We start from the raw sequence: 24,389 nt of genomic DNA, 5'->3' as shown, positions 1-24,389 counted from the left end.
GCATTTCTGGTTTGGTTTCATTTTTTTACGAGAGGTTTAATTAGACGCGTGTGTTGTTTTACCTCTCGTGTAACAATGCTCACGTGTGTCTCACTTCAGAGCTGAGCTGTAGGCGCTCTTCTCCTCACTGGATGTTTTTCCGGTAGGGCTTCATAAACAGAACCGTGTGTGAGGGACATCAAAGCAAGTGATGACGACCAAGTCAGTTCAGAGATTCAGAATGCAATGTAGCTCTTCCACATAGCTGAGTGGCATTGTGGGTATTAAAACTGACACTTGGTTTGTCTGATTGAACCCAGTTTGCTGACCTTTGTAGAAGCACTTTGTAGTTCTACAATTACTGACTGTAGTCCATCTGTTTCTCTGCATGCTTTGTTACCCCCTTTCACCCTGTTCTTCAATGGTCAGTATTATTTAGGTGGTGGTGACATGGTGGTGGTGTGTTAGTGTGTGTTGTGCTGGTATGAGTGGATCAGACACAGCAGCGCTGCTGGAGTTTTTAAACACCTCACTGTCAATGCTGGACTGAGAACAGTCCACCGACCAAAAACATCCAGCCGACAGCGCCCCGTGGGCAGCGTCCTGTGACCACTGATGAAGGTCTAGAAGATGAGCGACTCAAACAGCAGCGATAGATGAGCGATCGTCTCTGACTTTACATCTACAAGGTGGACCGACTAGGTAGGAGTGTCTCATAGAGTGGACAGTGAGTGGACGCGGTGTTTAAAAACTCCAGCAGCGCTGCTGTGTCTGATCCACTCGTACCAGGACCATGTCAGTGTCACTGCAGTGCTGAGAATCATCCACCACCTAAATAATACCTGCTCTGTGGTGGTCCTGTGGGGGTCCTGACCATTGAAGAACAGCATGAAAGGGGGTAACAAAGCATGTAGAGAAACAGATAAACTACAGTCAGTAATTGTAGAACTACAAAGTGCTTCTATATGGTCTTTTGGCTGATCGGTGTATATATATATATCTCATATATCACATTTGGATGTTTTGGGTGCAGCAGGTGGGAGTAGAGATGGGAAGTCAATCGAGAGGAGACAAAGCGACTGGAATGGACTCACATGCAGGTCAGTATCAAACCCTACGATCTTTAAAGCACTGTCGTCTCACAGCACGAAGGTCCTGGGTTCGATCCCCCGGTGGGGCGGTTCGGGTCCTGTGTGGAGTTTGCACATTCTTCCCCGTGCCACAGTATAAAGACGTGCGAGTGAGGTGAACCGGAGATACGAAAATTGTCCACGACCGTGTTTGACCAGTGATTTCAGAGAAGCCGTACCCACCACCACCCTGACCAGGATTACGAACGTGAGAAAGCAAACGAATGATTCGGGTTTGTCCGGTCAGCGGTCCGCGGTGTTTCTCGCCCCACCCATACGGCCATGTAGCTTCGGTACGCTCGGTCCCTGGTCGAGTAGGGTAGCCACATTCAGGACAGGTACTTGGGTACCGTATAGGTTGGCTTATGGACACCACACCACACCACAGGGTATCATGCAGTGGAAAAGGGAGGCAGCAGACGCCTCCAGGAGCCTCCGCAACCCCACAGGTTATATACGAGATGCTCCACTTCTCAAAAGGAGAGAGGGACGAGTTAAAGATGTCGGATTAGTGTTTGTTATGTTGTTGTGTGTGTGTGTGTTCACACAGAGCTTTCATCTGCATGGAGGAATCTGAACCAGAGCAAAGCTGCTGTAAGTGTTACTCACACACACACACACACACACACACACACACAGGCTATCGTGGACGAGTCTTGGTGTTTATAAGTGGTGTGTGTGTGTGTGTTTCAGCTGCGTCACATTGAAAATCAGCTGGAGGTGGCGGTGGTGTCAGAAGTTCTCGTCACCTCGCTGAAGCCGGAGAGGAACCACGCCCACGGACGCAGAGGTAGTGCGGGAGCAATCCCCTCACGGTGGTACGTGACGCCGTTGTGGGGACGTTGTAGTGCACGTCCCAAGCCCGGATGAACGGCAGGGTTGTGTGACGAGGGGGTTCGTCTGTGACCCGCTCTGGCGCCCCCTAAACTCCAGCCTAGAGGAATGGTTTCACACTTGAGCTGTGATCTTCGGCGGAGCGGCACCACCTCCCGTCTGACGGTGCTCACGGTTTAACGTTAATAAGCCGAGACCGATCGGGAATGGATTTCGTTCTCTCTCTACCCCCGCCGACGCAGATGTTCCTGGACTGTTGCCAGGCAACACAAGCTCCTACTTTGTGTGGTGGAGGTCTCCGCGCTTTCCGCAGGCCGGCTGCTTTGTACCGTGTACGTTTATCGTGTAAGCAGGAGACTGAGAGGTCGTGTCGGTGATATAGTCCGAGAATATGATGCTCCGTGTGCTCCTGCTCTCCATTGATGGCCTCCTGTACCTTCTCAGGCTTCTGTCGTCCTCTTATCCTGACCAGCATTCATAGCTGGAATAAAAAGTTATTTATGGCTTAAGAGCATAAACACGAAGCCTACTGTACCCTACTATAACAACAGATACAGAAATACCCCCAGACACCCTCAAAACTCACTCACACATACCTGCTCTTAGGGCAGACCAGACCCCCACCTGCTCCCTCCGTGGGTTAAAAAACTTTTGGAACAAAAACAACAAGGTGGCCGAGATCCTGAACCCCTCCGTGTTGCCACCGGTCGACTGGGCGCCATCTAGCGGGCAAAATCGGCAGTGCCCGTAGCAGACACGTCTCTGCTAGAGGCCGGGATGACCGGACTATGTGGGCGGGGTCTTCAAACGCCGTGTAAGGACCCTGATTGGCAGCCTGTGCAGAGTGCATGTTAAGGGCCTTGTTCAAGGGCAACCGATGACCTCCTGGACCCCACGTCATCCACTAAGCCATCCGAAAGAGTCCTGTGGTATCTGGTACCAGGACGTTCCCGTCAGGTCCCTTAGCTGGATCGCTCTGATGGAGCTCCACAGTGACCCCTACTGTCTAGTCGAGAGGGCGGCGAGAAGATGTCCGTATGGGAGTTGGTGATAACCTGTTGCGTTTGTGATCTTTAGGGAGGCGGAGCGTGGACGACGATGCAGCAGCCAAGAACAGTCCGGACAAGAGCTCACGCAGCCCCCTGCGGGCCAGCACGCAGGGCAACACCCACACCTCACACAGGTATGATCACAGAATGACCGAAGACGTGTATCTAATCGTATACATCAGGTTTTACAGGAAAATAATGTCCATACTGATGATGTAGAGGTCTCTAAAACTCATGTATCAAATATGATACGCTTGGCATTATAGGGTTAAACATCCAGTTGTGAAACCACAAGAAATAATAATAAAGAATTACTTTTCTGTAATTGTCCCTGTAGGAATTTGGAGTTTTTTCTAGACCTCACTTTGCGTACATAAACCTGCTGAAACAGGAAAGGGACTTCCCCAAACTTTTGCCACAGATTTAAAAGTGTGTGTGTGTGTGTTGCAGGCCGGCGTCTCCACCCCCCGATCCGTCCCAGAGTCGGCAGGTGTACGACCGAGACGCTCGCCCTCTCCACTCCGCCTCTCTGGACAGCACGCGCTCCTCGGCGGTGGACGCCACGACCGTCCGCGTCCTCAACGACCCGCCCCCGCCGCCGGGGTCGGAGGTCAGTCCGGGGTCGGCGCGGCTGGAGAAGCTGCGTCGGCGCCAGGCGGACGAGAAGCTGGAGAAGCTGAAGGAGAGGATCAGGAAACAGAGGGAGCAGCTGGAGGAGGCGGCCGGGGGAGACGGAGGAGGAGCGTCCGGGCGCCTGGAGCGGCCGCCGGGCGTCGGGGCGGCGCAGGCCGACGGCGTCCACCCAGCCGCCGCTAAAGTGCGCAAGGTGGCGCCGGCTCCCCCCGCGCCCATCTATAAAGGTAGATGATGTTCCTGTGGGTCAGTACAAGACTAAATATACAGAGGAACCTCGATTTAACGGACCAAAGGGGGCAGCACCGGTCCGTAAAATGCGATTGTCCGAAACGGCAAAAGTGCTAAACATGTCCTGTAAATAAATATTAATATTAATAATTGGTGTTCTGTACTACTGGGGAGATTCAGACTCACAGTTTCTATTATTCTGACTCTGAAGCTGTTTGGTAGTTTCTCAAATTCACTCAAAGTCCTGTCCCTTAAACTAGACTAGAACTTAACCAGGAGAAGAATCATCCCGGGCCGATCTGGCACCACGGAATACTTGGTCATTCAGCCCGAACCGTGACGTCCGTCAGTGGGCGTGTCATGTTGTATACAGCACAGCGCGTTAGCAACAACGGCGTCCGCTGGGGTCTCGTATGGAGCTTAATGCTGCATTTTTATCTTTTAAACTTCACCTGATCACATTTTGAGGCAGTTTGCCGCTGATATTTTCAAAAAGATGAACTGTGTGATATTACGAGATAAAAGTGACCCGGACAGAACGAAACTCCCCGAGCTGCATAAACACACGTGAAGTAAATCCAGTTAAACACGGATACACGTGGTATGTTAGACTGGGTCTGATGGTTATTTCACACAGATGTTTGTTCGTGTTGTGGAACTTTAATGATGTTTCACCGTTCGAGTCGAGCGCTGAGTAAATCGGTTATCTGCACCGAGAGTCGCGGTGAAACCGAAGCGCAAAACTCCTCTCACGTCAATAAACTAAATAAAACAACAACTGAGACGAACACGTCACGTCTTCTCATCACCGATAGTTAGATCGATGCTTTTTACATAAAAACAAACATCTGTAACAGCAGCACAAACGCTCGCACATAATCCACACACTCCACCATGATATTACTGCTCTTAACTCTTAGTAAGTAACACCCACCGATGATGATGCTGCTTGGTTCTCAAAAACTGGTGGAAACGCGCGTCGGTTCTCTACAGAACACCAAGGTTCAGAGAAACCCGAACAGAACCGGTTCAAGAACCACGTTTTTTTTGGTGGAAAAGGGGTATCAAAGTCCTGTCCCTTAAACTAGACTAGAACTTAACCAGGAGAAGAATCGTTGGTTGAATCTCGGTACGAGGAAAGCACCCAGACCAGACACCAAGTCAAAGTATGAATGCCTTCCTCGTACGAGATTCAACCCAACCTCTTCAAATCTTTGGACAAAATGGGTAGTTTGAAGCTAAGAACCACCAGATTATGGAGCAGGTTCTACTCCCGACCCATCATGGCTCTGAACACCTCACACCCACCCTTCATCTGAACTATACAGGAGCTGGTCCTAATGTTTTGGCTCATCAGTATGGACACGTGTTAACTGATTTATGGATGTAAGGATGAATCGGAACTCTGCGCCCTCACAGGGTTCAACTCCAGCGAGGTCAGGATCCGCGCTCCGGGCGGCACGGCGTGGGCCGAGCAGGAGTTCAAGCTCAACCGGCAGATTTATAAAGACCTCACACATCACCTCGCAGGTACACACACACACACACACACACACACACACACACACACACTCGGCCTACGTGTCTGAGATTCAAACCCAGATCTCAGGGGTTGTGGGCTTGCGTGATACACCGCTGCACCACCCGGGCGTGTGTCTCTTTGAGTGCAGGTTAAATTTATCGTCTCTCTTCACGCGGTGGTCCGAACGGAAGGTGCGCGCCCACGTGGAGCATCTTTTATCGTCTGTTGCCATGACGACGAGGAGCACAGTTTCCCTCTGGTGGTTCACAGGGGTACTTATGAGACGTTTTCGTCTGCTGTAGGTGCTGTCTGAACCTCGCTCGTGTCGTTCGGATAATTTTTTTCAATTTAGTCCTTTCCAATTCCCTTTTGCAATCCACACTGAGTTTTTTCCTACTAAGTCGTATCTAATTCAGTCCCAGTTGTCCCAGTCACAATCCCAGTTGTGTCTGCAGGACGCCCTTGGGCTAGAAACAGGGAATGATGCACGCTGGCGAACACGTGCTTCCTCCAAGCCATGCACACGTGTCGTATTCCCCCCCCCCCCCGGCCCTTAACACATATTAAGGAACACTCCATTCTCTATTCATCTCTCTGCCGTCTGCGCCAGTACCTTGAGCAGACACTAGGTGTCACTGTTGCAGCGAATGTGAGCTGACCCCCCGATCCTCCTTCCCTCCCTCAGACACGCCCGGTTGCGCTCGTTGAGAAGGTGACCAGGCCGATAAGCACCCTGGGTCTCGCGTCTGAGCTGTAGCTTTAACCGCGTCCACTTTTCTGGGAAGGCATTCCACAAGTGTCCGAAGTGTGTCTGTGGGAACTCGTGCCCGTTTAGTCACACGAGGATTCACAGAGAGGGGGGGGGGGGGGGTGTTTGGGGGTCCTCTGCTGCCTGCAGTACGTTAATAATCAGTCGGGGGGCAGAAGACGTGTATCTAATCGTACACATCAGGTTTTTTAGGAGAATAATATCCATACTGATGATGTAGAGGTCTCTAAAAGTCATGTATCAAATATGATACGCTTGGTGTTATAGGGTTAAACAGGCAACACATCAAATTTGGGGGAACTTAGGGGAACAATGTGTGTGTATTCTTCCTACAGAGCGGGTCAAGCACAAATCAGCGGAGAAACAGAAGCAACAAGAGAAGAAGACCAAACCCGTGAGGAAAATCCACAGATCCGCATCGGTTCCGGAGCCCAAACCAGGTCCGTTCGTGGAATAGATTTATTTCTAGACATTAGACGCTGATCAGATGAATTACACCTGTTTCCTTCCCTGTCTCCGTAGCGATCAGCACGTCGTCATGGCGAGAGGGGCAGAAGCTGGTGAAGATGATGCTCGGACCCTTACCACAGGAAACCCGCGCTGGGTCAGGAGACAGACCGGGCCGGACAGGTGACCATAACAAAGTGCTTACGAATGCGTGCGCCGACCAAATATGGGCGTCGTATCCTGAGCGTGTCTGTCTCTGCAGCTGCCGCGCCTCGCTCCAGCTCCGCCCCGGGACGGGACTCGACCCGTCACCCAGAGAAACCCTCCAGAGCGACAGGGGGCGCCAGATCCAAAGAGGCTCCGTCCAGAACGACCAGGGAAGCCGCCTTCGCGAAGCCGGCAGGGGGCGACCGAGGTCACTCGTCCAGCGTGGATCTCCTCAGCGTGGACATCCGCGGCATCTTGGACGACCTGCGGCTGGACGCGGCGCCCGCGGAGGTGCCGGACGGAGTCCGCCGGCGGAGGGCAGAACGGAGCCCCTCCAAACCCCGCGCGGAGAGCGCGCCGCGGCGGAGGCGGCACTACGATTCGGACGCGGTGCGGCGCTTCATGGCGAAGCAGCAGGAGGAGAGGAAGCGGAAGCAGGCCGAGGAGAGGCGGAGTCTCGCGGAGGAGCATGAGAGGCGGAGTCAACGCCTGCAGGAGCTGTACAAGAAGCAAAAGGAGGGCGTGGTCAAGCTACAGGCTCCTCCCCCCGATCCTAACCCTCAGCGTGTGGATCCACGGCTGCAGGAGACGTACACAAAGATGCTGCTCCAGCACACCATGCAGCGGGTACACACACACACACACACACACACACACACACACACACACGGTGGTGTTTTGAGGTGTGTGTCCATGTGTCTGAAAGTAGTGTGTGTGTGTGTGTGTGTGTGTGTGTGTGTGTGTTGTAGGCGCGGCCGGTCTATCAACCCTCCGGAGAATCAGATAAAGAGAACAAGAGGTTGGAACCGCTCAGCCCGTCCACAAGTGAGGTCTCGGAACACACACCTTCACCGCTCTGCAGGTAACACACACACACACACACACACACTCACACACACGGGTCAGGTTTGTAGAAGTGAGGACCCGGGTACCCACAAGGGCATGAATCGTCACACATGCTGGAATGTGTATTTAAACAGCGGTTGCTCAGCGGTTAAGATACTGGACTAGTAATCAGAAGGTCGCCGGTTCAAGCCCCACCATCGCCAAGTTGCCACTGTTGGGCCCCTAAGCGAGGCCCTGAACCCTCAGTTACTTTAACTGAATAAAACCATCTGCTAAATGCCGCAAATGTCAATGTGTTTATGTATTTAAATACGTTTTCTGTTTTTCTCCCAGTTTATGCTTTACATTTAAGAAGTGGGACTTGAACCGTTGACCTTCTGATTACTAGGCCAGCACCTTAAACTCTGAGCTACAACTGCTGCTTTAGAGCCCTTAGAAGTCAAATTTACGTTTCATTTCTGTTTTTTTGTGTGTGTGTGATTCCAATTATGTTTTATTTAATTTCATCAATGACTTTATCCTGGTCAGGGTCGTGGTGGGTCCGGTTCCACTGCGCAGCACAGATTTTAGATTTCAGCTCAATGGTTCTTAGGTCTTGTTTATTTCTTATGTGTGTGTGTGTGTGCGTGTGTAGGGCTGATTTGGTGGCGCCCCCTTCAGGCCAGTTCTTCTCCCACCTTCTCTCCCTGGAGCCGGACTGCCACGGCGCCGACCCCGAGCCCGTCCGGGCGTCCGGCCGGATGACCCGCGTGGAGGCCCTGAAGGCGTGCGCCGCCTCCCTGTCCAGTCGGATCGAGAGCGAAGCGCGCAGACTGGTCGGTCACGGCGCCGGCGGGGGGAAACCGCCGAGCCCGCCCGAGAGAGAGCGACCCCATTCCAGGTCAAGGATCCCAAACGGTGCGAGCGAACTACCCGGGGTGGGGAGCCTGTACGGCTTCAGCACCGGAGAGGCCTGGGGCCAGACCCTCGAGCCACACCCGGTTCCCGCCGGCGACGTTCCGATGGAGACGCACGAGTCCAGCGGAGGCTCCATCAGCGAGGGGCTGTTGAGCGACGGCGGCGCCTCCGACCCCGACGAAGCTCCTGAGTTCTGTCCCATCCAGAATGGGAACCACGCCCGGGATCGGATCTCGCTGTTCAAGAAGGAGGCGGGGTTTCAGCCCCCGTACAGGCCCCTAGTGGCCCCGCGGGCTCCGTGGGAGGAGCTAAACAAGGGGAGCCCGCACAGCGTGATCAACATCTTCACCAAAAATCTGCACAAATACACCAACGGTAAAATTTACTGTTTACCTTGTTATTCATCCATCCATCCAGGTGTCAGCTTATACTGACGTGTGTGTGTGTGTGTGTGTGTGTGTGTGTGTGTGTGTGTGTGTGTGTGTGCGCGCGCGTGTGTGTGCGCGCGTGTGTGTGTGTGTGTGTGTGTGTGTGTGTGTGTGTGTAGGGATGGACCTGGAAGCCGAGCGTTCCCCTGCCCGCCGCTCCTCTCCCTCTGCTCACGGCTCTCTGAACGGCGTGGTCTACGAGGATGACTTCATTTCCTCCCGCGGCAGCAGCCAATCAGCATCGAGGAGGAACGCAAACAGCCACAGGTGAGTTAGGACAGAGGGGGTCACTAGGGGGCGGTGTGATCTGGCTTTTGTACTAATAAACCATACTGATTGTTGATTGGCTGTGATGTATAGAGGGGGTCACTAGGGGGCAGTGTGCTCCTGTTTTTGAACCACTAAACCATGCTGTTTGCTGATTGGCTGTGATGTTCAGAGGTGGTCACTAGGGGGCAGTGTTCTCCTGTTTTGAACCACTAAACCATGCTGTTTGTTGATTAGCTGTGATATACATAGGGTGTCACTAGGGGGCAGTGTTCTCCTGTTTTTAAACTTCTGAACCATGCTGTTTGCTGATTGGCTGTGATGTATATAGGGGTCACTAGGGGGCAGTGTGCACTTGTTTTTGAATCGCTAAACCATGCTGTTTGTTGAACGGCTGTGACGTATACAGGTGGTCACTAGGGGGCAGTGTGCTCCTACTTTTGTACTAACGAAGCATGCTGTTTGTTGATTGGCTGTGATGTATATAGGGGGTCACTAGGGGGCAGTGTTCTCTTGCTTTTGATTCACTGAGTCATGCCTCTAGTTGATTAGTGGTGATGTTTAGAAGCGGTCACTAGGGGGCAGTGTTTATAACGCTAAATCACTCTGGTTTCCTTGCAGTAACGCTAGAAGCTCTGCGGCGGCTGACGAGAAGAGAGAGAACGGCAGGTTTCCTCATTCCTCCACCTCCACCCCTCTCTCCTCACCGTCCTCCGCCCGCTCCGTCAGCAAGAGAGGTGAGAGAAGCGCACCCACCAGCACGTTTCAAAGCAAGTGAAATCTGTATGTAGACCTCTGAGCACGAGCTTGATGAGCATCCCTTTCCAAAACATTCCATTGGCATAAATTGATACTTGCATCCCCCCAAACCCTGCTGCGCTGTTGTGTGGCTTTTTGGCTGAGCTGTTGTTGCTCCTAAATGTTTCCAGATGTTCTTGGGGTCTCAGAAATGCTTTCGATGGGGCGCTTGAGTGGCTCTGTGGTCTAAAGTTTGAACCTCGGAACCGCAAGCGGACTTTATTCCCGATCTGTTTTAAATTCGTTATCTGATATACAATCTAGTGCACTATGTAGGGAACATAAATCAATTGTTCAATTCACTATTTAGTGCACTATGTAGGGAATATTAATGTGTTATCTGATACACAATCTAGTGCACTATGTAGGGAACATAAATCCACGATCTGATACACAATCTAGTGCACTATGTAGGGAACATTAATGTGTTATCTGATACACAATCTAGTGCACTATGTAGGGAACATTAATGTGTTATCTGATATACAATCTAGTGCACTATGTAGGGAACATAAATCCACGATCTGATACACAATCTAGTGCACTATGTAGGGAACATTAATGTGTTATCTGATACACAATCTAGTGCACTATGTAGGGAACATTAATGTGTTATCTGATATACAATCTAGTGCACTATGTAGGGAACATAAATCCACGATCTGATACACAATCTAGTGCACTATGTAGGGAACATTAATGTGTTATCTGATATACTATCTAGTGCACTATGTAGGGAACATTAATGTGTTATCTGATATACTATCTAGTGCACTATGTAGGGAACATTAATGTGTTATCTGATATACAATCTAGTGCACTATGTAGGGAACATAATCCGTGATCTGATACACAATTTAGTGCACTATGTAGGGAACATTAATGTGTTATCTGATATACAATCTAGTGCACTATGTAGGGAACATTAATGTGTTATCTGATATACAATCTAGTGCACTATGTAGGGAACATAATCCGTGATCTGATACACAATTTAGTGCACTATGTAGGGAATATTAATGTGTTATCTGATATACAATCTAGTGCACTATGTAAGGAACATAACTCCGTGATCTGATACACAATCTAGTGCACTATGTAGGGAATATTAATGTGTTATCTGATATACAATCTAGTGCACTATGTAAGGAACATAACTCCGTGATCTGATACACAATCTAGTGCACTATGTAGGGAATATTAATGTGTTATCTGATATACAATCTAGTGCGCTATGTAGGGAACATAACTCCGCGATCTGATACACAATCTAGTGCACTATGTAGGGAACATAACTCCGCGATCTGATACACAATCTAGTGCACTATGTAGGGAATATTAATGTGTTATCTGATATACAATCTAGTGCGCTATGTAGGGAACATAACTCCGCGATCTGATACACAATCTAGTGCGCTATGTAGGGAACATAACTCCGCGATCTGATACACAATCTAGTGCACTATGTAGGGAACATAACTTCGCGATCTGATACACAATCTAGTGCACTATGTAGGGAACATAACTTCGCGATCTGATACACAATCTAGTGCACTATGTAGGGAACATAACTCCGCGATCTGATACACAATCTAGTGCACTATGTAGGGAACATTAATGTGTTATCTGATACACAATCTAGTGCACTATGTAGGGAACATTAATGTGTTTGTAACGCGAACAGTTAGCTTAATAGCCCAATTAGCAGTTGCTAAAAGTTCTGTTATTACCCATAATCCTTTGGTGTGTGCGAGAGGTTTTTTATTTCTTTTTTTTCCCTTCGGAGGTTCTCGCTTTCTTCTTCTAGTTGTTCTTACCTCCCTGAAATGAGTTTTTGCAGCTTGGGATGTCTGCTCTGTAGTGTTAAACTTTATATTGGTTGTGAAACTACTTTTTGGAGGAAGGTTTTGTCAATATTAAAGCATATTTATTATAAAATTCAGGGCTTCTTTGATTTATTTTCTTTCTTTATTTAGTAAAAACTGTTGTATAAAAGCACTAGAACACTCGAGGTCGTGTGTTATTGGCGATAACACGCTCCCTCTCGTGTTCTATTGCTTAAATAAAAAATAAATGAGTACTGAATGATGTTGGTGTCTCCGATCTCGATTTGAAAGTGGAGCAGCCATTTATTATTATTATTGTTTGTTTTTCAGCGTCGGAGAGAAGTGACCGGGGTTCAGAGCGCACCCTTGTGGACAGCCAGAGAAGCGCGTCGTCCTTTGCTTCTGAGCACCGGAGGAGCGCCTCCCAAAAGAGTTCCGACCCCAACGGCGCACTCGGCGGCGTTCCGCTTCACTCGCATCGCAGGTTAGAGGAAGCTCCGGGTCCGTGTTTGTTTTTGGCGCGTGCTTCGGGCGGTCGATTCACCGATGGCGGAGTGGCGGGTGAAAAGAAGCGGTCTGCGGCTTGTCCGGTGTGAGAGTGACACTGGCAGTGCGCACTAAAGAGTCACAAGTACTACCCACCCAACTAGTTATTGAGTTTACTTAACTTTGGTGCAACGGTTTGGGGAAGGCCCTTTCTGTTTTCCAACACGAAGGTGTGTGTGTGTGTTTTGGCAGCCTGGCGTCCGAAGTTCCTCCGTTTCCCAGAAGCCCTGCTGGATCTCCAAGGGTCCAGTCCTCATCTTCACCAAGTCCTTCATCTGCTCGAGACTCCACACCCAGAGCCGGACCTTCTCATGAGCCTGTATGTGATGGTGGTAGCATCCACAGCAGCACAGTCCCCGCCTCCGGCGCCACAGGTACACCCGACGCTCCCTCTCTGATGGTTTTATGTGAACGGGGTCTAATTTAGGCTCAGTTAAAGTATTCACACCCTTCTTGATTGCCTGTATGTTGTGTGTGTGTGTGTGTGTGTGTGTGTGTCCTCAGAGCTCCACTTCGCCCCGGTGGCGCTGCAGCAGCGTCTGAGCGTCGAGCTGAACTTCCTGGACGCGGTGGAGGAATCGGCGAGACAGCTGAGCGACGTGGAGAGGGCGCGAGCCGTCTCGCTCGCCCAGCAGGAGAGCGTCTCCCTCGCCCAGATCCTCAAGGTTAGAGGTTCTTTACTCATGTTCCCGTGTAGCAGCACTTATCCTTTATCCAAAAGTTCTACGGAACTCCACTGAACCACAGCGAGAGCCATCCAGTCGCTGAGATTTCAACCCGTGTGAAGTTCTCTGGAACTATCTGGTGTGAAAAACAAGCCGTAGTGTTTTCCTGCATGCCGGTAGGGGCGTGTGCCTGTCCGCAGCCGCTTCTCAGACAGTGTGGGTGTCGAGCCTGCACCACTTTTAGTCTCTTTTGGATAAATATTGATAGTGATTGAATTTGCTGAAGGTATTTTGACCTCCGACCCTCGTCTTCGTGTCCCGCAGGCTCAGCAGCAGAGGCAGGAGCGAGAGCTGCAGCTACTGAGGCTGAAAGCAGAACAAGAAGCTCTGGAGACTCAGAAACACCTACAGGAGACCAAAGAGAAAACAGCGCAGGTACACACACACACACACACACACACACACACACACACACACACACTCCTCCTTATTTATTTATAACAGCCTTAGAAATGGTGTCCACATACTTTTGGCTGTACTGAATCCTGTGTTGTGTGTGTGTGTGTGTGTGTGTGTGTGTGTGTGTGTGTGTGTGTGTGTCAGGCTCATGCTGAGCTCTGTATGAATCTGCTTCAGTCCCATCAGAAGGCTCTGGTGGAGCTGCAGGAGTCCAGCAGTAACATGGTCGACCACCAGACGGAGGCTGTACATCACCTCCGAGAGGTAACGCGCGCACACACACACTCACACACACACACACACACACACACACACACACACACACAACTACACATCTGCACACACACACACACACAACTACACATCTGCACACACACACACAACTACACATCTGCACACACACACACAACTACACATCTGCACACACACACACACACAACTACACATCTGCACACACACACACAACTACACATCTGCACACATCTGCACACACACACACACAACTACACATCTGCACGCACACACACACACACACACACACACACAACTACACATCTGCACACACACACAACTACACATCTGCACACACACACACACACAACTACACATCTGCACACACACACACAACTACACATCTGCACACACACACACAACTACACATCTGCACGCACACACACACACAACTACACATCTGCACACACACACACACGCAACTACACATCTGCACACACACACACACGCAACTACACATCTGCACACACACACACACACACACACACACAACTACACATCTGCACGCACACACACACACACACACAAAACTACACATCTGCACACAGACACACAACTACACATCTGCACACACACACACACACACACAACTACACATCTGCACACACACAACTACACATCTGCACACACACACACAACTACACATCTGCACACACACACACACACACAACTACACATCTGCACACACACACACACACACACACACACACAACTACACATCTGCACACACACACACAACTACACATCTGCACACACACACACAACTACACATCTGCACACAGACACACAACTACACATCTGCACACACACACACACACACAACTACACATCTGCACACACATCTATACACTTCTACACACAACTACACATCTATAATCACACACACACACACACACACACACACACACACACGTCCCCTCATAAATTGGATGAGTAAAAAAGGTTATAAGGGATGTAGCTTGTGGCAAATGAGTTCAATCTCCCACTGAACAAAGTGATCATTAATTAAAATAAATTAATTAAAACAATCAATAATAAATAAATGAACGTTTGTGCACATGTTGCTGTACTTTATATCATAAACTATGTACACGTCCAGTAAGGGTGTGTAAATTAGAAGGGGGTGCAAATACTTTTGCCCATGTAGTGATTTATAAACAGGTACATGCAGTGAAGGGAGCATGCAGCGCGCGCACACATAGAAACAGTTATAGATGCACTGCAGCCTCTCACATAAACATAAAAGCTGCTCCTTGAATAGTTTTCGAATACTTGCATGAAAACACAGCAGTTTTTCCTCTCGTGTGTGTGTGTGTGTGTGTGTGTGTGTGTGTGTGTGTGTGTGTGTGTGTGTGTAGGTGACAGAGATGGCCCGTTCTCAGATGCCAAGCGCTCCCTCCAGCACACCTGTGAGGCAGCCACGCCCACAAACAGACAGGTGAGTGGATTTAAACGTGGTTAGCTGTGTGAATGTGTTCGGTCTGGATGTGTAACCCTCGTCGTTCTGTGTGTCAGCAGTAGGAGTGAAGTTTCTACTGAAAGATCTCAGTCACACACAGCAGGTTCTCCACACAGCAGCCCGAGCGAGGGTGAAGCCTCCAGGAAACACACCGTCGGGTACACACACACACACACACACACACACAATACGAAATACAAGTCTGGGCTGCAGGCAGGCCAGTCAAGCACATGCAACTAGTCGCCCGTTCAGAATGGCTCTTTAGAAATGTTACCCCCCTACCCCTGCTCTACTCCGAGAGGCTTAAATTCTGACCCTGTTCTCGTTCTCTTGGTGTCTTTCAGCAGCGTGAGTGTAAGTGAAGGTGGCGCTGTGGACCGGAGCAGCTCGGTGGATGAGGAGGCGAACACGGCTGCTGCTGATTCTCTCCAAACCGACAGAGGTGAGGGTTTACCTGTGATTGTGATCACACACACACACACACACACACACACACACACACACACACAGAGTCAAGCTAAAGAAGAACAGCGCTGAACACTGGTGTGAATTCTCTCCCTCCGAGCCTCGTGAAGATCGGTGCCAGATTCCCGACACCCGTCTGACTCTCTCTTTCTCGTCCAATCAGCAGACAGCGCCTCGCTGGATTACTCTCAAAAGTTTGACGAGTCCGTGACCGAGGACGAGCTGGAGAGGTCGTTCCGATCGCTGCTCCCGTCCGAGTCTCACTGGAGAGGATCTGTGGAGCGGAAACGGCACTCGGACGAGGAGCAGCAGCATGAAAAATCTTCTGCTAAGGTGATCACACACACACACACACACACATTGCAGGTACACTATCTGGACCTATGTGACCTTTATAGCTGACAGTTGTAGCCTAGTGGTTAAGGTACTGGACTAGTAATCAAAAGGTTGCTGGTTCAAGTCATACCACTGGCAGGTTGCCACTTTTGGGCCCTTAAGGGTTAAGCAAGGCCCTTAACCCTCAGTTGCCTAGATAATCACTGTCACAGTGCTGTAAATTGCTTTGGATTAAAAAGCGTCCGTTGAATGCTGAAAATGTAAATGTACTAGCTAGAGCAACAGCTTCTGTGGGAATTTGTGCCCGTTCAGTCAGAAAATGACAGTGTGTGTATGGCCGGGCGCTGACGATTAGTTGATGTTCTGGTTCATCCCAAAGCTGTTGGGTGGAGCAGAACTCTCTGAAGAAGGCTCTGTGTTCATTCTGGAACAGGAAAGGACCTTCCTTAAACTCTTGCTGCATTAAAATCATATTACTGACTTTATATGATTGATTTATCACATCTGTTAGCAATTGTTGTGGCTAGTATTATTATTATTATTTTATGGTATTATTTTATTATTATTATTATTTTATGGTATTATTATTATTTTAGAGTATTATATTATTATTATAATTTTATATTATTATTATTATTATTTTAAGGTATTATTATTATTGTTATTATTACTTTGGAGTATTATATTATTATTATTATTATGATTATTTTAAGGTATTATTATAATTTATTATTATTATTATATTATTATTATTATTTTAAGGTATTATTATTATTATTATTATTATTTTAGAGTATTATGTTATTATTATAATTTTATATTATTATTATTTTAAGGTGTTATTATAATTTATTATTATCATTATATTATTATTATTATTTTAAGGTATTATTATTATTGTTATTATTATTTTAGAGTATTATATTATTATTATTATTATTATTATTGTAATTTTATATTATATTATTATTATTTTAAGGTATTATTATTATTATTATTATTTTAAGGTATTATTATTGTTATTATTATTTTGGAGTATTATTATTATTATTATTATTATAATTATTGTAATTTTATATTATTATTATTATTATTTTAAGGTATTATTATTATATTATTATTTTTAAGGTATTATTATAATTTATTATTATTATTATTATTATGTTATTATTATTTTAAGGTATTATTACTATTGTTATTATTATTTTGGAGTATTATTATTATTATTATTATTATAATTATTGTAATTTTATATTATTATTATTATTATTTTAAGGTATTATTATTATATTATTATTTTTAAGGTATTATTATAATTTATTATTATTATTATTATGTTATTATTATTTTAAGGTATTATTATTGTTATTATTATTTTGGAGTATTATTATTATTATTATTATTATAATTATTGTAATTTTATATTATTATTATTATTATTTTAAGGTATTATTATTATATTATTATTTTTAAGGTATTATTATAATTTATTATTATTATTATTATGTTATTATTATTTTAAGGTATTATTACTATTGTTATTATTATTTTGGAGTATTATATTATTATTATTATTATTATTTTATATTATATTATTATTGTTATTTAAAGGTATTATTATTATAATATTATTTTTAAGCTATTATTAAAGTATTATCAACGTATTATTATATTATCATAAGGTATTATAGCAAACAGTGAACCAGCCTGAATACAAAACATTATTTTATTTATTTAAGCTTTATTTAAGCCTTATTTTATTTAGTTTAGAAGCTAAGGGGTATCAAACCAGGGGTATCAAACCAGGGGTATCAAACCAGGGGTATCATTTTAAGACTTCCCCGAGCCCAGAAAATTTTTACCACCACCCAAAAATGTACACGTGAGGGTGAGAGGGTGAGCAATCACTGTAGTGACCTCTGGTGGGTGCGGTTGAAAGACGTGTGGTTTCTGTGTCCCGTTCAGCAGGACGGCGGCGGCGGTGGCGGCGGCGTCCCGGCCTTCTCGGCGGATCAGCACGGCTTCTCCGAGTTCACCATGACGATGGTGAAGCAGTACATGCAGGAGGAGGAGGTGCGCTCGCAGCACCACAGCTCCCTGCTGCGCCTCCGCCACCGAGCACTGAAGGAGAAAACCCGCGCAGAGCTGGCCTGGCTCGAGCTCCAGAAAAAGTTCGTACTGCCTTTACGTGTTCACCCGTCTCTCTCACACACACACACACACACACACACACACACACACACACACACACACACACACAGGTCTTCATCATAGTCATGCTTCATCACTGACTTCATCAAGTACCTGGTGCTTTTAATCTTTCTATGTTTTTGCTTCTCTCTTCCCTCTCGTTCTGTCTCTCTCGCCCTCTCTCTCTCTCTCTCTCTCTGTCTGTTTTTCTCTCTCTGTGTCTTGCTTTCTCTTGCTCATAAGATTCAAGATTCTAAGTAGCTTTATTGGCATGACTGTAGGAAACAATGTTCCCAAAGCATTACAACGATAATAACAGAATTACAAAAGAAACAAAAGATGACAATAAAACAATAAAAGTGAATAAAGATCAAATAAAAAAATAAACAATACAAATATTTTAGCAAATTTACAGGAAGATATACAGACAATATATAACTGTATTCTATAAACTTGTATATATACACAGAACTGCTCTCTCTGTCCTTACTCTCTCTCTCTCTCCTTCTCATTCTGTCGGTGTCTCTCGCCTTCTCTCTGTCTCTCTCTCTCTCTCTCTGTGTCTTGCTCTCTCTTCCTCTTGTTCTGTCGGTGTCTCTCGCCCTTTCTGTCCCTTTCTCTTACTGTCTGTGTCTTGCTTTCTCCTGCTCTCTGCCCTTACTCTTTCTTTCTCTCTCTCTCTTTCTCTCTGTCGGTGTCTCTCGCCCTTTCTGTCCCTCTCTCTCCCTGTCTGTCTTGCTTTCTCTTGCTCTCTGTCCCTTTCTTTCTGTCTGTCCCACTCACTGTCTCTCGCTCTCATTCTGTCTGTCTCTCTCGCCCTCTCGTTCTGTCCCTCTCTCCTTATCGTTGTCTCTCTCGCCCTCTCGTTCTGTCCCTCTCTCCTTATCGTTGTCTCTCTCGCCCTCTCGTTCTGTCCCTCTCTCCTTATCGTTGTCTCTCTCGCCCTCTCGTTCTGTCCCTCTCTCCTTATCGTTGTCTCTCTCGCCCTCTCGTTCTGTCCCTCTCTCCTTATCGTTGTCTCTCTCGCCCTCTCGTTCTGTCTCTCGCCCTCCCTCTGTCTGTCTTTCTTTCTCTCTTTCTCTACCTGTCTGTCTTTCTTTCTTTTGCTCTCTGCTCTCTGTCCTTACTCTCTCTTTCTCTCTCTCCCTCCTTTTCTCAGTCTCTCTCCCTGTCTGTGTCTTGCTTTCTCTTGCTTTTTTTTTTGCTCGCTCTCTGTCTGTCTCTCTCTCATAATATAACTAACAAGAAAATACTATAAAATAATCATAATATTAACAATAATAAAAACAATCACATCACTGATGTTTCTCTCTTTTTCTAGGCGTCTGCGTGATAAGGGTGAGGACGATAAAATGCCTCCAATCCGTAAGAAACAGCGAGGCCTGCTGCTTAAACTACAGCAGGAGCAGGTAAACCATCTACCACTCATAGCCAAAAGTATTTAGACACCCCTTCTAATGATTCACTGCAGGTCTTTGATCATTACTGTACAGTGTATAGTGTAACCGACGTGTGTGTGTGTGTGTGTAGGCTGAGATCAGGAGGCTGCAGGAGGTGAACAGGGCAGCTCGGAGGGAGAGGAAGCTGCTCCTCAAGCAGCAGGAGGAGATCGAGAAGATCCAGCACACCACTCTGAAACTGAGGGAGAAACTCAGGAACGCTGGAGATACCAACCAGGTCTGACCTCACACCGTCCTACATACGGGAACATACGGTGGATTCGGAAAGTATTTCCAAAAGTATTCACACCCCTGATTCAGGACTTGGTTGAGGCGCCTTCTCCCAGTCATCATGGCCGATCCTGTGAAGCTCAGTCAGAGCGTCTGTAAAGTGGCTCAGACGGGCCACTAGAGGACATTAAGATTTGGTTTAAAGTCACTTGAGTGTTGTTTTGGCTGTATGATTCGGGTCATTGTTGTTAAACCGAATATGTGTGTGTGTGCGTGCGCACTGGAGGAGGGTTCAGTGAATTTGGCTGCATTCATCCGTCCTGCTCCCTGTGTGAAAATCACCCACACAGCACGATGCTGCCACCACCATGTTTCACACTACAGGTGGATCTTTTTCTGTAAGAGGCTTTCATAAAGGCCTGATTGATGGAGGCTGCCGTGATGGTTGTCCATCCACCAGGTTCTCCCGTTTCTCTGCAGGACCCACATGCCTAATTTGGCTAGGAAGATTCAAGGTTCCTCTTGGTTCTGGGACCCTCGGAGCCTTAGATATTGGTTGGACCCTCATGGATCCGGGTGTGTCCCTTTCCAAGCAGGTGACTCCAGGGTCCTCAGGGGTCGTTAGAGCAACCAGCGCCTCAACCGAGGGTCTGAATACTTTCCGAATCCACTCTGAGAGCTAAGACGGTTCCGATTCAAGCTGTGACCTTGCTCCGCCCGCAGAGGTCACCCGTGTCGGGCGAGAGCGACGACCTGAGCCCGCTCACCGAGCTGGAGGTGGAGTCTCGGAGCCACTCCCCGGTCTCGGTGTCTGGGAGCGAGACCAGCAGCATCATGAAGCAACTGAAGAAGATGAGCTACCATACGGACGAGAGGTCTGCACACACACACACACACACACACACACACACACACACACACACCTGTATCATGCATGCTAAAGAGAGTGTGTCTGCTGGAATTTACACACACACACACACACACACACACACACACACACAACTTTGGCAAATGTTGGTCAACCTACATGATTCTTATGGTTTTGTTATTTTACTTCTTTGAAACATCAGTTACCATGACAACCAGTTATGTTTCCGCTCAACATCAGACAGTTCTGAACTCCTCGGTTCGAAACTCGGCGTTGCCACCGGTCGGCTGGGCGCCATCTAGCGGGCATAATCAGCAGTGCCTGCAGCAGACACGTCTCTGCCAGGGCGGGATGACCGGACTATGTGGGCGGGGTCTTCGAACGCTGTGTAAGGACCCCGATTAGCAGATAGAGAGGCGCCCGTGCATAGCGCATGGGCGAGAAAGGGTTCCGCGCAGGTCTGAGGCGGCGTGAGCAGCGATATACCCGCCTCGACGGCAATCAGGGATCCACCAGCAGCGGGAGACTGATTGACTACGATAAACTGGGAGAAAATAAAATAAAATGCAGAAATAAAATAAATAAAAATGTATGATGGTACTTACTGAATTTCCAGACAAAATGAGGACAGTGAAACTGTTCAGGAGCTGGTGCTCAGCCAAAAGGGGAAAACATGTAAATGATCAAAAGATCTGACCTCAGCCCCACTAAACACAGCTTTGGGATGAACTGGAACATTGACTGAGGCTTTCTTGACCAAAATCACGCCCTTTTGACTGAACGGGCACAAATTCCCATACACAGACACACTTCTCAGAAGAGCGTCTGTTGTTCTAGCGAAAGGTCACATAAAGGTCGCTCTGTGAACGTCCAGCAAGCTCATGGTCAGGCGTCCGAATACTTTTGTTCAGGTAGTTTCTATGTGGTTCGGTCATTCCATTACGAATGAGCAGAAATTGACCAGCAGAGGGCGTTAAATCCCAGGACGGCTACAGAATGCACGACCTGTGCCGGCGTCAGGGTGTCTGTGTCTCATCTCTCCCGTTCTGTTTCTTTGCGCCCGTGTTTTCAGCTGCAGCTTTCCCGTGCGCCGTCTCCTCTGTGTGTTTGACGCCCAGCGCTGGGCGTCGCCACGTGTGTGTGTGTCTAAGCTCCACCCTAAACTGCAGCTCTTTATCTTCACTCAGTGGGTCAGGTACAGTACGGCATGCTGCGTGTACAGGCCTTACACTCCGCCACGTGTGTGTGTGTGTGTGTGTGTGTGTGAGGCCTGGGTTCTACTCAGGTGTGTGCATGCTGCTAATAATGATGCGTCTCAGCTGGCGCAGCATCGATTGTGCTACCATCCTGGCCAGGTGCTCAACAGACCAGAGTCTGAAGCAGGTTCTTCCCTGCAACAGCGACTCCTACTGTTTGTCAGGAGTAGTGCAGCCCGAGGGTGCATGTTAGCTTGTAGCCCTGTTCTAGCAGCATTTAATTTAGGCATATCCATATCTCCATTGCCTTCATGCATGACGCCAGGTTTGGGTGCGTCGAGCGGGCCGTGGCATCACAGTTGCATGGGCATGGAGTGGCACCGACCAATGGCACCCCGAGACTGGAACTCACCCGAGCACCTAGCTTTTTTTGGACAGTGACAATTGGGCGACACCGCCGCTGGCATGTGAAAAGATTTAGCGTTCGCTAGTGCTGGGCGGTATGACGGTACGGTCGGTATACCGTCTCTGATCCCTCATGCGGTATGGATTTGTCAGATACCGCCATACCGTAACGTAGATAATTATAACAGCTTTAGGCTTTAAAAGGCAGCAAATCGTTTAATACTGTTCGCCGCTAAAAGTGTTAAGGAGTTTGCCAATTAGTGTTAGCATGACCGTGTTAACAGATGAGAGAGCTTTCTTCAATATGGGGAAAATATAAACAAGAACAGATGGAGGATGAAGAGAGGAAGACCAAATATGCACCGGAAGAACCTGCCAAAGAAATGAAGGATGTGGGCAGTTTAGAACTGAATAAAACACGACTGTTACAAACGACGACGTTACGAACGCAGTAACGATCCACGTACGCAAGGACACGACTCCTCTACAGACAGTCGAGACCGAAGCTTTCAGAGCCATAATTAAATCTCTGTATTCCGGGTCTGTCTTACGCCGCGATTGCGGCCTCTGCTGGCCGGGTGAGGCGCCTGCATGGTAACCGGTCTGTGGCTGTCCGTACGAAATCCCGCGCTCTATAAGACGACACCTTTAGCACGGGGCTAAAGGCCTCAGCATACTTCCAGCGAAACTAAATTCGTGAGCGTCGTGTACTGTTTAATAAATGCTTAATGCTTAATAATGATTAATAACTGCGCACTGTTCAGTATGAAAGTCGTGATTTCGGACGCAGCCGACGATCACAGGTGAGACGCTCCTAAAAATCCGTGTTTGTTTTCATGACACGGCTCTTTTTTTTTTACCGACCAATCACGTGCGTTGTCGCGGCGTGACGTCGTCCGCGGAGTTCGCCCAGCTTCCACGTGCGCGACAAGGCGAGCGGAGCCTCTGCGCGACGTCCGCGGCTGTTCGCTTTCTCCGCGATTACGTCACCTCGGTCGCCGAAGCCAGGCGAACGTCGTCTCCGCGTGAAGTACGCCGAGGCCTTAAGAAGGGCGCATGTATCCCTAATGGCGTGAGCGGTGAGACCTCGCGCAGAGCTTTATCGTATCGTTTGGCATATTATAGATAATCGCCAGGTCAGCATATCGTAGAGGGAAAAAAACCCTGTGCGACCTTCCCGCCCTCAGACACGACCGGATGTGTCTGTTGGATGCCCGGGCAGAGCTTGTGTGCACGTGACACTTATGGGATTTTTGTTAGAACTTTATCACTCGGATGCTTAACGTTTGTGCCCCACTTACAGCATGCCGTGTGTTAAACTTTAGTTTGGCAGCTTGAGGAACCCGTCCTGTGTGTGTGTGCGCCCCATGAGGGGGTCAAGCCGGCGACGCCGTGCGGGCGGACGCGCTCTCGTTACGTTTCCCTTTAATCCGTCGCTGGTCCGTGGGCCGTTGGATTGCGCAATCACGTCCCGCTCTTTCTCGCCCGACTGTGTCTCAGGTTTCTGACCCAGCGGGAGCTGCGATTGGTGCACTGGCGTCAGCAGGTGGAGGCGGAGCTGCGGCGTACGGACGGGGCGGAGTCTCGGCGAAAGGGGCGGCCCCTGTTCGATCGGCAGGGCGAGGACCGGCTGCAGGAAGACGGCTCGTCCTCCCGCACACAGGACGACAGGCGGACGGCGAGAGGTGAGAGGCGCGGTGAGGCGACCGAGAACATGCCAAACGCCGCGCTGTCCTCAAACGCAAACGTGGCAGACTCCTGTGTATGTTTTTGGTTTGTGGTTCACTCTGCAGTTGCAAAGTTCTACACGATTCCAGCAACCGCCTTACAACCACCTGAAAATACCGTAGCAACCAACTTAAACATCATAGCTTGCAGCTGTCTGTATCCTAGCAACTAGCTAGCAATGATCAAGCAGCAATTTGAAATGCCTTAGCAACTAGCTGGCAACATCCTAACAACTACCCGAAATACCT

The 24,389-nt window shown here is 48.1% G+C and overlaps 1 protein-coding gene across 8 annotated transcripts in view; it reads left to right on the top strand.

Annotated features, from left to right (window-relative positions):
- Positions 1 to 24,389, top strand: part of cep350 (centrosomal protein 350) — a 40,552-nt gene that overhangs the window by 4,311 nt on the left and 11,852 nt on the right. The window contains exons 3-30 of one of the 8 annotated variants that reach the window (XM_062999429.1): positions 100 to 256; positions 1,013 to 1,079; positions 1,660 to 1,703; positions 1,803 to 1,899; positions 3,021 to 3,126; positions 3,443 to 3,852; positions 5,276 to 5,386; positions 6,483 to 6,587; positions 6,670 to 6,777; positions 6,857 to 7,428; positions 7,551 to 7,663; positions 8,282 to 8,919; positions 9,092 to 9,239; positions 9,861 to 9,976; positions 12,194 to 12,347; positions 12,602 to 12,783; positions 12,914 to 13,074; positions 13,399 to 13,509; positions 13,678 to 13,797; positions 15,183 to 15,262; positions 15,343 to 15,441; positions 15,628 to 15,725; positions 15,912 to 16,081; positions 18,050 to 18,255; positions 19,596 to 19,683; positions 19,805 to 19,951; positions 20,668 to 20,819; positions 23,914 to 24,110. In XM_062999429.1, the coding sequence (XP_062855499.1) occupies positions 1,028 to 1,079; positions 1,660 to 1,703; positions 1,803 to 1,899; positions 3,021 to 3,126; positions 3,443 to 3,852; positions 5,276 to 5,386; positions 6,483 to 6,587; positions 6,670 to 6,777; positions 6,857 to 7,428; positions 7,551 to 7,663; positions 8,282 to 8,919; positions 9,092 to 9,239; positions 9,861 to 9,976; positions 12,194 to 12,347; positions 12,602 to 12,783; positions 12,914 to 13,074; positions 13,399 to 13,509; positions 13,678 to 13,797; positions 15,183 to 15,262; positions 15,343 to 15,441; positions 15,628 to 15,725; positions 15,912 to 16,081; positions 18,050 to 18,255; positions 19,596 to 19,683; positions 19,805 to 19,951; positions 20,668 to 20,819; positions 23,914 to 24,110 (4,585 nt within the window). In that variant the 5' untranslated portion in view covers positions 100 to 256; positions 1,013 to 1,027. Of the gene's footprint in view, positions 1 to 99; positions 257 to 1,012; positions 1,080 to 1,659; positions 1,704 to 1,802; positions 1,900 to 3,020; positions 3,127 to 3,442; positions 3,853 to 5,275; positions 5,387 to 6,482; positions 6,588 to 6,669; positions 6,778 to 6,856; positions 7,429 to 7,550; positions 7,664 to 8,281; positions 8,920 to 9,091; positions 9,240 to 9,860; positions 9,977 to 12,193; positions 12,348 to 12,601; positions 12,784 to 12,913; positions 13,075 to 13,398; positions 13,510 to 13,677; positions 13,798 to 15,182; positions 15,263 to 15,339; positions 15,442 to 15,627; positions 15,726 to 15,911; positions 16,082 to 18,049; positions 18,256 to 19,595; positions 19,684 to 19,804; positions 19,952 to 20,667; positions 20,820 to 23,913; positions 24,111 to 24,389 lie in introns of those variants that run through there. The other 7 variants (XM_062999425.1, XM_062999428.1, XM_062999427.1 and 4 more) reach the window with 7 other exon arrangements.

Source organism: Trichomycterus rosablanca, chromosome 7, assembly GCF_030014385.1.
Source record: "Trichomycterus rosablanca isolate fTriRos1 chromosome 7, fTriRos1.hap1, whole genome shotgun sequence".
NCBI classification, from domain to species: Eukaryota; Metazoa; Chordata; class Actinopteri; order Siluriformes; family Trichomycteridae; genus Trichomycterus; species Trichomycterus rosablanca.
Note: the sequence above shows the minus strand (reverse complement) of the source record. Positions and strands in the feature narration are given on the sequence as shown.